We start from the raw sequence: 15,455 nt of genomic DNA, 5'->3' as shown, positions 1-15,455 counted from the left end.
AACAGCTTCCAAAAGTGCTTAAACACCACTTTTAATACTGCCAGAGGTCTACCATCAATGAATAAGAAAACAAGTATTAAGACCATGCCAGTCTTTTTTGTGCATTGCTATGAAAACTATACTCCTCATCTTTCTAAATTGTTTCTGTTAAGAGAGAAATAAATTATAGTGATACAAAGCATATTGCAGGTCTTATGAAAAACCACGTGAAATACATTACCAACCATATGTATTTTGGTAAAATAACCCTTCTTTCTTTTATATTAAGATGTCAAAAGAGGTTCATGTCACTTGTATAACAACAAAAATCCGTTGGTGTGTAGTTTACTGCACCAACTAAGAATTAGGTACTTACCTATCAGCTGCTAATGATTCTTGGTAAGCTGCATCCTGCTCCATTTTAACACGTTCCCTAGCTGCTCGGTCTTCTTCCTCCTTCACATCTATTCGCTGTTGCTCCGTAAATACCTCTACAGCTTGAACTAAACTTGTAAGTAGTTCATTTACTCCAATATTGCCTGTAAGTAGAGCATTCAATATATATACATATACACACATACGTATATCAATACATACAGATGTTACCAGTTTGGAAAATATGTCATTTTTCACAAGATATGGACAGTTTAGTGATATTTGTCATTCGATACTTATTCAGATTATTGGTAAACTATATTATACATTCCCTTTAATTATACAACTACAATGTCATTGAATTTATTTCTCAACTGCTTTTACTTGCAAATATTTATTTTTAGTCAAGGGACTATACAGAATTAAAATATAAAATGGAGATAACTTGTCTATGAGCTTATGTAGATATATGCCAATACTTGAAACAATAAGCTTATTTTTGCAAACTAAGGAAATGTGTAACAAATCAGAAAATGTTTAAAGAAGCTATTACTTACCAACGTAGGCAACTGGTGAAAGCATCGATGCAGCTCATTGAAAAGAGAAAAAACATTCTGCATGACCAAGATTATAGGACTAGCTCCATCTACAAGAGTAATCAAAGTTCCAGACTACTCTAACACAAGCACTACGAGGAATGCAAAGTGTACAAAGTGCATTCGAAAAGTATCAACACACAGGCTAGCATAAAAAGGTTATTTCCCATGCATACTTTATCCAGTTCCTGATAAAGCATTACCACAGTCTCAATGACAAAACTAATTTAACAGTCACAGAATGGCTCAAGAAATATTTTCAGAATGGTTTGAATCTGTCATTCGCCATTCAGAGAAAAGCTTTGATATGATGTTAAATTCTACAACCTACTGAAAATCAGAAGTAAATTAGTCGTATTTGATGAATGAAAATCACACTTGATACAGCCAGGGCTGGCTCAAGAACATGTCTCCACACAAGTGTTTCATTTGGTGTCCTCCCCCTCTCACACATATCTCCACTCCCTTTAGTTTTCACTATTAATTGCGAAACACCTCCAAACAAATTTTTTGTACTTAGGTGCCTCTGGCACCCTTTCCATTTGTGCTGCTTGTCCTGGATACAGTCGTGGATCATGTCGAAAACTTAGCTGAGGAACTGTTGACACAGTGATAATTTGGCATATCGGGACATAAATACTACACACACACACACACACACACACACACACACACACACTCTCTCTCTCTCTCTCTCTCTCTCTCTCTCTCTCTCTCTCTCTTTGGGTAATTATGAGTAACAAAGCACCCTTCAGAGCGATTACATACCAGAAATTTAGGCTGCCAATCTTTGCAACTAATTCTTTGTTGTTCTTGACAGGCTTTAACTGAGATGACTGTTTATGGATTTCTCTCTTGTACTTCCAAGTACTCATGATCAATGGTGATAGTATTCAAAAAATGCTATGAGTCTAGACAAGTATTGTCTTCTAATTGCCAGTCATTTCTGCATTTAAAATTCTCAACAGATATTGTGGCTGATTTAATTTTAGATTCTGTGAGCTTTTGTACAATTTTGTGCACCCTTCTGTGTGAGTGGTGAAGTAAAAATATTATTGGGCAAATATTTAGTATACTGCTATTTTTGGCAAGGGAAACTCCCTCACTACAGGCAGTTCATATATAGTGATCAAAACAACTGGATGTTCTCATGAAAACTATTGTAGGCCAACAGATACTTTCTGAACACACCTTGTACATAAACAGGAAAAGATGCCAGGCAATGAACCACTACTATACTCTGTGGTTATATCAAATGGGTTTAGGCAATTTATGTTTATGCCACATTACCCAAAAAACATCATTTATAACCTGCTTGAGAACAAGATTACTGTGTACCAAGTAATGCCACAAAGAAGTGAAGTTCAGGAAAATATTTCTCAGGATATATTATGTATCCCTTCACCACAAAACACTAAACATGGCACTTTATTATATGCATACAGAGAATTGAACTAAGTATTGGAAGGTGAAATACAGGAAAAGCATGGGACTGGAAGTGCAAGATGTGCTTTCAAGCAACAGAAACTGTTTAAGTCAACAGATCACTGACCCTTCACTGCTGATGTGTTTACTTAAAAAAAAAAAAAAAAAAAAAAAAAATCTATTAAGGGGCAAAAGAAAAGAAGGATGCAGTCGCAAAAATGGGAAAAAATGCACCGAAGCCTTTTCCTGGAGCAAAGGAATTTTTTTCTACATTCTTGTTATATACATATTGCACTGACTCCTTAAAAATTTCTATTTGCTTCAAAGTTCAAGAGAAATGAAGATGTCGAAGCGCTACTTATTTTTATATATTTTAGTCACTAAACCTTCACAAGCAAGCAATGGATACTGGCGCGCACACAAAAATTCACCGAACTGAATCTATGACATATAGTGACTGAGAAAAAAATTCAAGGGCCACCGATCTCTGGCTGTCATGGTATAGGGGACACTGTGCTATTAGCATTCTGTGAGAGACGGCAAGCATGTCATAGCAATTATACCCATGCTACTAGCTGCAGATATGATGAGTGTGGGGAAATGAACAACAAAAGCTTAGTTCACATATTGCAGATATTACTACATGAAACTCATATGTTCAATATTCATTAAAAAAAGTCACACAATGTTACAAATAAAACACACACTTGCAGTAGAAATCAGTATTGGAGAGTCAACTCTCTCTCTCTCTCTCTCTCTCTCTCTCTCTCTCTTTATCTATCTATCTGTGTGCGTGCGTGCGTGCGTGTGTGTGTGTGTGTGTGTGTGTGTGTGAGTGCGCGAACGCGCGCGCGCGCTCACGCACGCATATGCCCATGTGGGAGGATGTGATGTTGGTTACATTACACTTAAGTGCTCCGAAAAGGAACTGAGCTGTAATGTTCAATTTATTGAACACTGAAATATCGTCATCTATACTGACAGACATATTTAAAGAAAAATGAAGTCTAACAGCTTGCTTGTCTGATCTATTAGCAATGCATAAAGCATGTACCCAAATTACAAAGAAGAAAGCATTATCAGACTCCAAAGTGTTTGGTAGACACTTCTGGCCTAACAAAATGTAATGTGTGCAAATGACAACTACCTACACACCATCCCTCAATGTAACCTACTTCATACTAACAAAACCTTCTACTGGCACACAACTCTCATTCTGAACAGAAATACGCTTTATATGCAGGAGAACTTCATATTCGAAACCAGTCATGAGAGAGCTTCAATTTGGCTTCATACAGAACCCTGCATGTCAACTTGCCTTGTATCTATCACAGTATAACACACAAAACAATAATGCATTATGAAAAATGTTTCATCTAATTATTATCATACACCATTTAATATACATATTCACTGTGATCAATCTTAATATGGAAGATAGAAAAATGTGCAGGGGCTTGTCTCATAGGTTATTTGGTGAAACAATATTGTCACATTTCATTGCTATTATATCAAATTGTAAAACAAGACAGACATTACTATGCCAGTAATATAAATATAATTATGATTTCCCTATTAACCCTGTACACAGAATAAAGAAATATTAATCCTTTCCCCTCTTGTTGTTCATTCATGTACTTTATCAGTTTTTTTAGATGAAGAAAAATTATGTAAATTTGTACAACACAGAGTATATCTTGTCACTCAATTTTGTCTCCGACTTGCTGGTCATGGGGTGTTGCTTAGCACAGTATGCTACTGTACTTGCAACTAGTATGTTATATTCATGTGTGTATTTCTGAGGAGTCTGACACCATGTTAAAGTTGATTCTTTTAGAGGAGGGGTTAATCATCATATCCATTCTTAAGCCAACCGATTCACATGAAAATGTGTGTCGGATGGAACAAGCAGGATGAAACCAAAGCATTTGCTAAATCCAAGGTGTGATGCAATCTGTGTCAAGAAGTATGTGGCACTTGGGAAGAAGTGTCACAAATGGATCCTCATGGACACTGGTCAACCTCTCCGAGTAATTAGCCTTACACCAGAGTACGGTTATGCTGTTGTCAACTTGATACATCCCCAATTCCATGGAACCAGAATAGAGAATACAGAAACTAATATGAAAACTGAGATACTTGAAGATATCACAAATACACACAAATCTGGTGATGGGCTGAAGGAAGTTGTTTCTGCAACTGGATTGGGGGTCAGAGCAGTCCGAAAAGTGGAAAATGTCACTGAGAAGTTGGAACAGATCAAGATAAAAGCCTTAGCTGGGGTACATGAGGAGGAAACTGCTAAGATAACAAAGAGAAAAGTAAGGCAAAGAATGGCTTCTTAGGAACTAATGGATGGAATTATGAGGTCTTGAACCTATGACCTCCAAGAAAAAGAGTGTGCCAGAGTGAAAATGGTAAACAGGCCCCTCCCGCTTCCAAAGCAGGAAACAAGAGAACAAGGGAGGAGTCCTTTAACCCTTTTGCTGTTACAGATATGCTTGTCACAGGCCGTGCCGAGTGCAGAATCACTCTTGGCTTAAGACAAATTACCCCATTTTTTGGGGGACTGCTCCCTGCCTGCTGAATAGCTTGTGCCAGTCTCCTGGCCTTGTGCTGAATATTTTAGCCATATCAAGTGAGCTAACCACAGTACAACCTGCACACCCACTCTCTCCAGTTTGTGCTCTTGCTGCATGCTAGCACAGTCAGCCATTTTTAGAGAATTCACAAAGGAAATGAAGTGATACTGCGCTCGGCACGGCCTGCGACAAGCATATCTGTAACAGCAAAAGGGTTAAAGGACTCCTCCCATGTTCTCTTATTCCCTGCTTTGGAACTGGGAGGGGCCTGTTTACCATCCAAATACCTCGGGAGTATAACAAGAAAATTATTTTGAGGCAAACTCCAAAGCCAGAAATCAATGTACATTGTGCCATTTGATCACTGCACCCATATATGAATCTGTACTTTTTTTTATTAACAGACTGACACTATGTAGGTTGTGTATTTATTTGATTCATGTGAAGAATCAGGTCAGTCTGTTGCCAGCATCTAGGAAGATGCTTCAGTCTTCGAGTCTTTTATGCAACTGAATACTTTTTACAAATTACAGTATGTATTTTCTAATCCTTTGCACATTCCTACATGACATTAACAGCCAAAAGTCATGATACACGAATAAAATTGTCTACATTACCTGTGGATAATTTTGGTGTATACTAAGCAGATGAAGATAACAGTTGTGCTTTATTGGCACAGTGTATGCTTTGCAATTACATTACGTACAGAATAGATATTGTAACCTCTAAAACACCAACTTTGTTCGTTTGCCAGCAAACTATTTCAGGTGAACAAATGAAGTCACAATATCATTGTAATTCTGTGAGAGACAGCAAAGGACTTGGAAGAGCAGTTGAACGGAATGGATGGTGTCTTGAAGGGAGGATGTAAGATGAACATCAACAAAAGCAAAATGAGGATAATGGAATGTAGTTGAATTAAGTCGGGTGATGTTGAGGGTATTAGATTAGGAAATGAGACACTTAAAGTAGTAAAGGAGTTTTGCTATTTGGAGAGCAAAATAACTGATGATGGTCGAAGTAGAGAGGATATAAAATGTAGACTGGCAATGGCAAGGAAAGCGTTTCTGAAGAAGAGAAATTTGTTAACATCGAATATAGATTTAAGTGTCAGGATGTCATTTATGAAGGTATTCGTATAGAGTGTAGCCATGGATGGAAGTGAAACATGGACGATAAATAGTTTAGACAAGAAGAGAATAGAAGCTTTCGAAATGTGGTGGTACAGAAGAATGCTGAACATTAGATGGGTAGATCACATAACTAATGAGAAGGTATTGAATAGAATAGGGGAGAAGAGGAGTTTGTGGCACAACTTGACTAGAAGAAGGGATCGGTTGGTAGGACATGTTCTCAGGCATCAAGGGATCACCAATTTAGTACTGGAGGGAAGCGTGGAGGGTAAAAATCGTAGAGGGAGACCAAGAGATGAATACGCTAAGCAGATTCAGAAGGATGTAGGCTGCAGTAGGTACTGAGAGATGAAGAAGCTTGCACAGGATAGAGTAGCATGGAGAGCTGCATCAAACCAGTCTCAGGACTGAAGACCACAACAACAACAACAACAACAACAACAACAAAAAATGAAGTCAGGAACTGTTTGGATACTTTTTACACCCTCCGCCTCTATTTTCCATCCACAGTCTTGATCCAAACTTTGGACCAGCACTTGTAAAGTTAAATATAAATTTTCTAGTTTTTTTACATTGTTTTATACTCCTCCTTTTCCTGTTTTAATTATTAATGTACTTATATGTGTCAATTTAAGCTATCAGGTTTAGTTCCTGAAGATTAGTAACAGTTCTTTGTGTAACAAGTTTATAAAAATGGTACAACACACAATAGTATGCTGCTAGTTTTGCGTTGGTATCTGGTTTCTTGGTGCACTTTCTGTTTCATGCCAGTTGCACATCTGTGCATGAGTGTACTTATTTTTGAATGCTCACAGTAACATCCGGTAAATGCCTTCCCGTAAATCTTACACGATTCTTGTCATTATATTGCCTTTCCCTCCCAGCTCATTTCCCTTCTCTTGCAAGTCTTTCTACAATTCGCTAATAAGATATAGGTGAAACTTTCTAAGTGCTATTTTCCCCCTGTAACTGACCTGTGGATATCACGAGCAATTAAAATTAACAAATCCAGAACGTAAAAAATTTTCTTGTACCATTTCGGTCTTACACATTAATCCTACTGAACTCAGCAGCATATCAACAGTTTTTGAAAAGATTGGGTAAGCTGTAAGTCAAGGCCATAAATTTAAGAGGGTCTGTCTGGACAAGGTGATCTAATTGTTGCCTGTGAGGGTACAGGAACAATAGATTGGCTTAAGGAGATGGTGCTCACTCACACTCTAATTGTAATCTACAATACATTGGGGTTTCTTGATGTTTTTCACCTGTGTTTCTGTCAGTCTTCTCTGTTTCAATCATTTATGTTGTGTTACATGTGGTTAACATACACACTCCTCTTTTACCACACCACTTGATAGCAAGCCTCTTGTCAGTTGATTTAAAGTCAGTTTTAAATTTTTTTTTGTAGTTTTGGCATGTGCCACGTGCAGTTGTTTCATGGTTGTGAATCCAGGGGAACAGGTCTGTGCTGAAATAGCAGTTGTCGACACACAGAGTATGCCCCTCTTCCAAACATGGTCTCTCAAGTGTTAACACTATTAGACGACTTTTCCCCAAATTGTGAATCCACTATCATTCCATTTTGACAGTCAAGAATGCACAGATTCTGGAGGATTTGGCTTGGTATATACATATGAGAGCCCACTGAAAAGTAATTCCTCTGAATGTTTTATGTGAAAACTCTAAAAAAATTTTAAGTAAAATAAAAGTTATTAACATCTATATCTTTATTTTTCACATCTACATATTTCCAGCCCTCTGCCTCGAGAGGCTTCAAAATTGTGCGGTGTAACCTGGTGGTGTGTAATGTAACTATGCCAATATGTGAGAAACACTGTGCTGTAATTGAATTTCAAATTATAAAAGAGTTCATCCACACATGGAACACTCTCTCCTTCAGCACGACAGTGCTGGACCTGGACCATATGAGTGCTGCAATATCTTCAACAAACCAAACAGACACCTCGGGTTCGCTGCCATCACTCATCCCCTCACACAGTCCCAACTTGGTCGATTTTTATCTGTTTCCAAAACTTCAACATCTCCGAGGACTTCTCTTTGATAATGATGAAGCGGTGTAAGCAGAGTGAGGTTGTGGCTCCGTCAACAAAGTCAAACATTCAACAAGAATTTTCTCAACAATCTGGTCTCTCTCTGCCAGGGTGACTATGTTGAGAAATAGGGCCCTTCCCAGAACCCCTCCCCTGAATCCATTTCCCTCCTTACTCCTGTGACACCCGGCACACCCACCTTCTACATGCTTCCCAACATTCACAAACCCAACAATCCTGGACGCCCCATTGTGGATGGTTATTGTGACCCCAGTGAAAGAATTTTGTCCCTCATTGAACAACACCTCGAACCAACTGCCCGTAATCTAGTCTCCCACATCAAAGACACCCACCACTTCCTTCATCAACTCTCCACAATCCCCAACCCTTTGTCCCCTGGATTCCTGCACGTCACTGTTGACGCCACCTCCCAATACACCAACATCCCTCATGTCCGCTTACCTATATTGAACACTACCTTTCCCTTGTCCTTCAGCTCCAAACTCACAACCTCATTCCTCACACACATTACTAACTTCATACTAACCCACTACTACTTCTCCTTTGAAGGGAAGGTATAAAAACAAATATACAGCACAGCCATGGGTATCCACATGGGTCCTTCCTACACAAACCTTTTTATGGTTCATCTAGAGGACACCTTCCAAGCCAAACCCCCCAGTCTGGTTCAGTTTCACTGATGATATCTTCATAATTTGGAATCAGGGCCAAGATACCTTATCTTTGTTCCTTCACACCCTCAAAACCTCCTCTCCCACCTGCTTCAGGTGGTCCACCTCAACCCGTTATGTCACCTTCCTACATGTTGACCACCTCCTCCCTAATGACTCCATCCACACCTCTGTCCACATAAAACCCACCAAACACCAACAGTAGCAACATTCGACAGATGTCATCCCTTTTGCACCAAAAAATCCCTCCCATACAGCATGGCTGCCCAGGGGTGGTGTACTGCAGTGACAAGAACTCCCATGCTCAGCAAGCTGAGGGTCTCACAGAGGCCTTCATAAACAGGCACTACCCCCAGATACAGTACACAAACTGAGCTCCCGTGCCTTTTCCCACTCAAACTCCCAATCCCCCCCAGCCCTCCATCCCAAGACCCAGCCATAAGGACTGCTCCCTTCAACCCAGTACCACCCCAGACTGGAACAACTGAACTACACCCTTTGCCAGGGGTTTGATTACCTGTCATCATGCTCTGAAATGAAGGTCATCCTACCCAAGAAACTTCCCACACCTCCTAAAGTGGTGTTCCGTCGCCCGCTCAATCTTCACAACATCCTCATCCATCCCCATGTCACTCCCAACCCAACCCCTTGCCACAAAGATCATTTCCCTGTGGAAGACCCAGGTGCAACCAAACAGCTGCCCACCAAGATGAATGGCCATTGCCAGTCTGTGACCAAGAGAAAAGTAGAGCACCTCGTGGCACAAAATGCAGCCGAACATAACACACTTGATTTAAATAGTTGCTTCATTACCCGAGCCATCGGGAGCTTTCCCTCCACCACCACCCTTTCTGAACTGTGTAGATGGGAGTTATTCTTACAACACAACACATTCTCTGCTCCTGTAATTATCCTGGTCGTCTCAACCTAAAGTAAGTTACTGTACCCACACCCTCCACCCAATCACCCAATAGTTTCCACCCCCCCCCCCCCCCGCCCACAATCCTACCATCTCCTCCCCATTCTCATCTCTCACCCAGTTTATTTGCTGCCCTCTGCCAATGCATGTGCCTATCTTTCCTTGCTCCTCTCTCGTTTTGCTCCTTTTCCCCCACCTTCCTGCCCCACAACCTCCTGATGTTGCGCTTATTGGCATTCTAGCCACTCCACACTCCCACCACACAGTGTTCATCTCTCTCCCCACCTGTACACTTCCCCGCCCACACCAGATTGCTGCTTGCATGCCATGTGATAGTTGCAGTCCAGCCCTAGATGCTAGGGGTGGCAGTCATGTGTGAGTGAGGTGTACTTGCTTGTGTGTATGAATGGTGTGCGAGTTTTTCTTTTATTGATGAAACCTTTTTATTGATGAAACCTTTATGTAAGTGTATTTTAATTGTGCCTGTCTGCAACTCAACGTGTCTTCTTTACGGTAAGCAGCTGTTTGCAATGTCTTTTCCTACATTGTTGAGAAATAGCATATACACAAGAAAAATGAAGATGTAGAATGTTAGTAACATTTGCTGTTATTCAAAAATCTTTAAAGAGTTTTCACACATAAAATTTGGAGGCATTATTTTTCAGCATATCCTCATAAAATCAATTAGCTTCCTCTGCTATAAAATGCAACAGGTCTTCTGACAGGAATGTCGTGAAACCAACTAACATTTGTGCCCTGAAGTGGTATGCTTCTAATGGCTGGAAATCCCCCCCCGCCCCCCCAATTAAAAGTGTCACTAAGGCATGCACGTTTCTGATATATTTCACTACAATTTTCTGATTATTTGGATTCTGAATATCTGCCAACTGTATGTCTTGCAAAAACATCAAACTAGTGTACCAGCTGAAGTACAAGGACAAGGACTACTACTTCGAGGACTCCTCACTAGTACTGGCATTAAAGAATTCACTCACTGTCACTCCTCCAGGATCGCTCTATCCGTGCAACCATGGAGACATTATATTTCTCTTGTAGAAAATAAGAACATGATGTTACTACTTAAAAAAAAACATGCAAAGCGAAGTCAAACTCTGTAGTGAAGGATCAAAGCAGCAAACATAGAGGCACACTCAAACTATGCAGCTGGACCTCTGAAAATCTCTGGAAGAACAGTGCTGAAATTCAGCTCTGCAGGTTGACATGTCTGGAACACACAGGCATCTGACGATCAGTGTGCTTAAATTTGTCCACAGCAGTGAGAGGGCCGGCGGAATGGGGCGAATAAACTCATCAACAGCGCTTAAGGAAAAAGCAGAGGCCATGTTTGAATGTGTCCACAGCACCTGGGGAGCACCAACAGCAGTCAAAGGGTTAATACTTCTTCCTGTGATAGCTGGACAACAGGGCAACAGATTTATAATACTTCAGTCTTTGTTTTTACAATGGCAGTAATCCAACAAGATTATCCACTTGTTATCATCATCTAGCAACAGGAAGAGTTAGTTCAGCTGGCTCTCTTTGTAAAGATTGGGGGAGATGTATGTCAAAGCCATAAATTTAAGAGGTCTGTCTGGACAAAGTGCTCTAATCTTTGCCTGTGTGGGGATGGGAACAATAGATTGGCTGAGGGAGATGGTGCTCATGACATCTCCATTTGGGAATGTGAAGTTTCTGGTCACAACATAAGAGAGACTCTACAAGGTCAAGATATAAAACTGAGAACCTACGCTACTTAAGGATGTTACTGCAAAAACCCTGTTCAAGAAGGTATGGGTGCAAATTTAGAAATTCTTGAAGATGACGTAAAGATAATTAACTAGGAGGTTGCATCTGATGGCCAAACCCTTGTAGTGGAAGTCTGTGACAAATCCCTGAGGGCAATGCCTGTATTTAGGGCTCTTACGGATTATTGTCAGGGAGAATAAGGATATCAGAAGTGACAATGATGGCAAGCTAGTGGCTGGAATTGTTTCAGATAAATCTGCAACACAGTACGAGGAAACTGAAACCTGAGTCACTTTCTGGGAAGACAGCAGGTGAACATAGCCCTGATTTACCTAGAAATCTAAAAACCATCAGAATATGTATTAATGTTAAAAATAGAATTTCACTCATGCTGATGGCAGACTTCTGTTCCAATGACTTTATGATCATCAGGATGAAACAGTGTGAGAAAGAGAGCATGAGGTAATTTTTAATGCCCTCGGTTTTATGAAGACCGTCTTTCACAGGAAGTAAGAAGACTGATCGACACCTGCGTGCAGCTGAACGAACAACTGTTGCCAATGCACACACCCTGGTGTGAGCAACCAGCAGCACCCACACAGAGGTGCGTACCTACTTTAAAGCCTATTGGAGAGTGTAATGGATCTGGGAGATGTGTTATTTTCTACTTGATTTGTCGATCCCAAATCTAATGAGGGAAGTTGTAAATGTTTTCCTATATTTTTGTCAGAATATTTTTTTTGTGAATTGTAATTTGCCTTATTTTATGCTAATTTACTTATATTTTTTAGAGTGACAGCATATTGATTACTATTGGTAGATGTGACGAAGAATATCAAAGAGACTGGTTACAAGTGGAAGGTTGTGTGTTGTGTAAAATGTCTTTGACGCTGGAGCCGTCTTTGACCGTAGTCAGTCCGCAGTGAACTCTTGGTGTGTGTTGACAGAGGAACAATGTGCAGGTTGCCGTCATAATAATTTGCTAGTGAACAGGAAAAATGAATTATGTTACTACTTTTTTTATATAAGCTTTAAGAAGAAACCACATTCGAAGAAATGGTATTTGAAGCACCAAAAATGAGGCAAACGCATTGAATCAGGTCATTTCTGCAGCCGACGAAACTGCATTGTGGAATCATACTTCCACTAGACGACTGAAGCTAAGACGATATTAGTCTTGTAAACATTTTACGGAAAAGGTACTATCACGAAATATGCTAAATACAGTATATAAAAATAGTGAGCATATTTCAACTGGGGACTGTAGCCGGGATATTGCGTTCACGTGATCTTCAACAGTGCTACGAAGAAGAAAATTTTTGTGTGTTAATACCAGTTTTTCAGAATGTGTGTTACAGTATTAGTGTTCATCGGGAAGTAAAAGTTTTGGAAAAGAAATGTTTCGGCAAAAAATATAATTTTCGACAGATGAAAGAATTTCAAGAATTTTGGTCGACAATCACATGGATGGAAAACGTGGATTTGCAACAGTGGAAGAGAGTTCCAGATAAGTCACGAAACCCTCGTATTTAGTTAAAACAATATTTTTATCTTGTTTTGCATTGTTGTGTATAAATTTTTTTTTTCACAATGACTTATGAGATTTTTGAGAGTATTGTGCCTAAAGTAGAAAATAGTAATTTAATAGACTTCGAAAATCAGGACAGGTCAAACAAAACAGAAAGAACCGATCAATTTGATTTAAAAAGTTTTCTTGTAAATTTCACAAAAGAAATTAAACAATCAGTTGACGAAAATAAGACTTACTGGGATGAAAAAATTGATAACATTTTGTTGCAAGTTCAAGCAGTCAATATCCAAGTGGGTGATCTTTTGAACAGAGTTGGCAGTGTTGAGGAAAAAATTGAGTCTGTGGAAGCAAAAGTAAATGAAATTGATGCTAAATTGAGCGATGAAATTAATACTGTAAAAAATGAGTTACTGGCAGATAGGGAAAGAAATTTAATTGATTTTAATGAGATAAAAGGGGAAATTAAAAATTTGGATGAGAACACAAAAGTTTTAGTAAAAAATGTAGAACAAAAAACTGACAATTGTTTGATTACTCTAGAAAAAAAAGTAGAATGCAATGATTTAGAAAACAAAAAATCTGTCAAAGAACTTAGCGAAAAAATTGAAAGTTTTGACATTGAATTTCAAAGCAAAAATCACAATGTCAACACATGCAATCTTGTATCTAATATTCCAGTGAAGCACTTTTCGGTAGATGGACCCTTACACCCTGTTGATTCTATACAGTACTGTAAGGATTGTTTTTAACCTCACTCACCAGATGATATGAAAATTAAATTTGTGAAAAAATTCTTGGAAGGGGAAGCTTTGACTTGGGCAAACCAGATTGTAACTGTGGGGATGACCTTTTCAGAATTTGAATCAAAATTCTGGAAAATTTTTGGGATGATCTTAAACAAACTAGAATCAAAAGTGAATTTTTGAATGGGAGAAACTATAGAGAATCAGATGGGAGCATGAAACAATTTTTGCAAAAGTGAACTTCAAACACTTATTCATTTAACAAAACCTTTGGATGACTTGATCAAAATTGATACCTTAAAGAGAAGATTGCCATCAGCAATGCAGTTGAGTTTAGTTCATTGTCCTGATAGTAATGTTGAGCAGTTTCTCAATTATATTGAAAAGTTGGATAGGGTAACAACAAGAACACACAGTGGGTTTACTCAGAAAGGTAGTGGTCAAAATTAGGTTGAAGAAGGATTAAAGGGACCAAACTGCAGAGGTCATCGGTCGTCAAAATTAGGGAAACGATAACTTTCAAAAAAGGGAACAAAACAATTATCATGGTGTCAGTCAAAATTCAGGGGGATATAACAATAATTTTCAAAAGAAGGACCATAATTTTCATCCAAAACAAGAACAACATTTTCACGGAAATAATCAACAAAATAGAGAACACTTTAGGAATCAAAATCACAGAAATTTTGCTAGAGATCAGTACAATAGAAACTACCAACAACCAGGTAATGTTTGGCATAGGAATGGGAACAGAAATGTTGAACAGAGACATGGGCAAAACCACAATCAGCAATTTAAACAGGAACCAGTTGTGATCCAGGAACTAAAAAACGAGTAGATGCCCCCTTGAAGGTCCGCAAGGTTGACGTAGAAGTTGAGCATGATGAAAGGACCAATGGATGTGATTATCATAAACCCAAACATGTCAGATCCAAACCTAAGCTATCACATGAGGTTATTAGTTGTTACTTATTGAGAAATTTCAGGAGGAAAAGAATGATGATATTGATAAAGATAAAATTTTCAGTACACAAGAACATACAGTAGATAAAAGTAATTGTGATTCATTTAATTTAACAGAGTTTTACAATTGGGCAGAAAAGAACAACACTTTGTCAGATGATGTAATTTGTAGTCAGATTTGTAGTAGTTCAGAGACATGTGTGAATGAAAGAGAGAATGCATGCTGTGAGAATGAATGTATTGGTGAAAGGGATCTGGTAACTTCAGAAAGGGGAAATAATATTTTCGGGGATAATTTGAATGTGTATGACCTAAATATGTATAATGATAATGATGTTGATGATAAAGTTGATAATGATGGTAATGGTATTGATGATTATGTTGAGGAAAGGTGTTTCATTAATTTAAATAGGGAGTTGGGTATACACATGGTTGAAAATGGATTAAATAGTGAGAATATTATAGAAATTCCCAGGGATGTTACCAGGATGAATAAGGCTCGCAAGCAGGGTGTATGTGAAAGTGTGAATTTTGATGTTGTTGGTAAAGAATCTGACTACACAAATAATGATGACATATGTATAACCTCTAGCCTAAGTGAAAGTTTTACAGATACTAATGACACACACACATTTCTTATGAATCTATGGCTGAACAGTGAAACTATTTATTTTGACAAGAACTTTAGAAAGAAACTTATTAATGTACGTGAAACTATAT

General features: G+C 38.7%; 1 protein-coding gene across 1 annotated transcript in view; it reads right to left on the bottom strand.

Annotated features, from left to right (window-relative positions):
• Positions 1-15,455, bottom strand: part of LOC126174833 (FAS-associated factor 1) — a 165,614-nt gene that overhangs the window by 46,139 nt on the left and 104,020 nt on the right. Inside the window, exon 10 of the mRNA XM_049921213.1 lies at positions 356-518. Coding sequence (XP_049777170.1) covers positions 356-518 — 163 coding nt within the window. The remainder of the gene's footprint in view (positions 1-355; positions 519-15,455) is intronic.

The sequence above is a fragment of the Schistocerca cancellata genome, chromosome 3 (assembly GCF_023864275.1).
Source record: "Schistocerca cancellata isolate TAMUIC-IGC-003103 chromosome 3, iqSchCanc2.1, whole genome shotgun sequence".
NCBI lineage: Eukaryota > Metazoa > Arthropoda > Insecta > Orthoptera > Acrididae > Schistocerca > Schistocerca cancellata.
The sequence above is the reverse complement of the archived record's forward strand: the minus strand, read 5'-3'. Positions and strand labels throughout refer to the sequence as shown.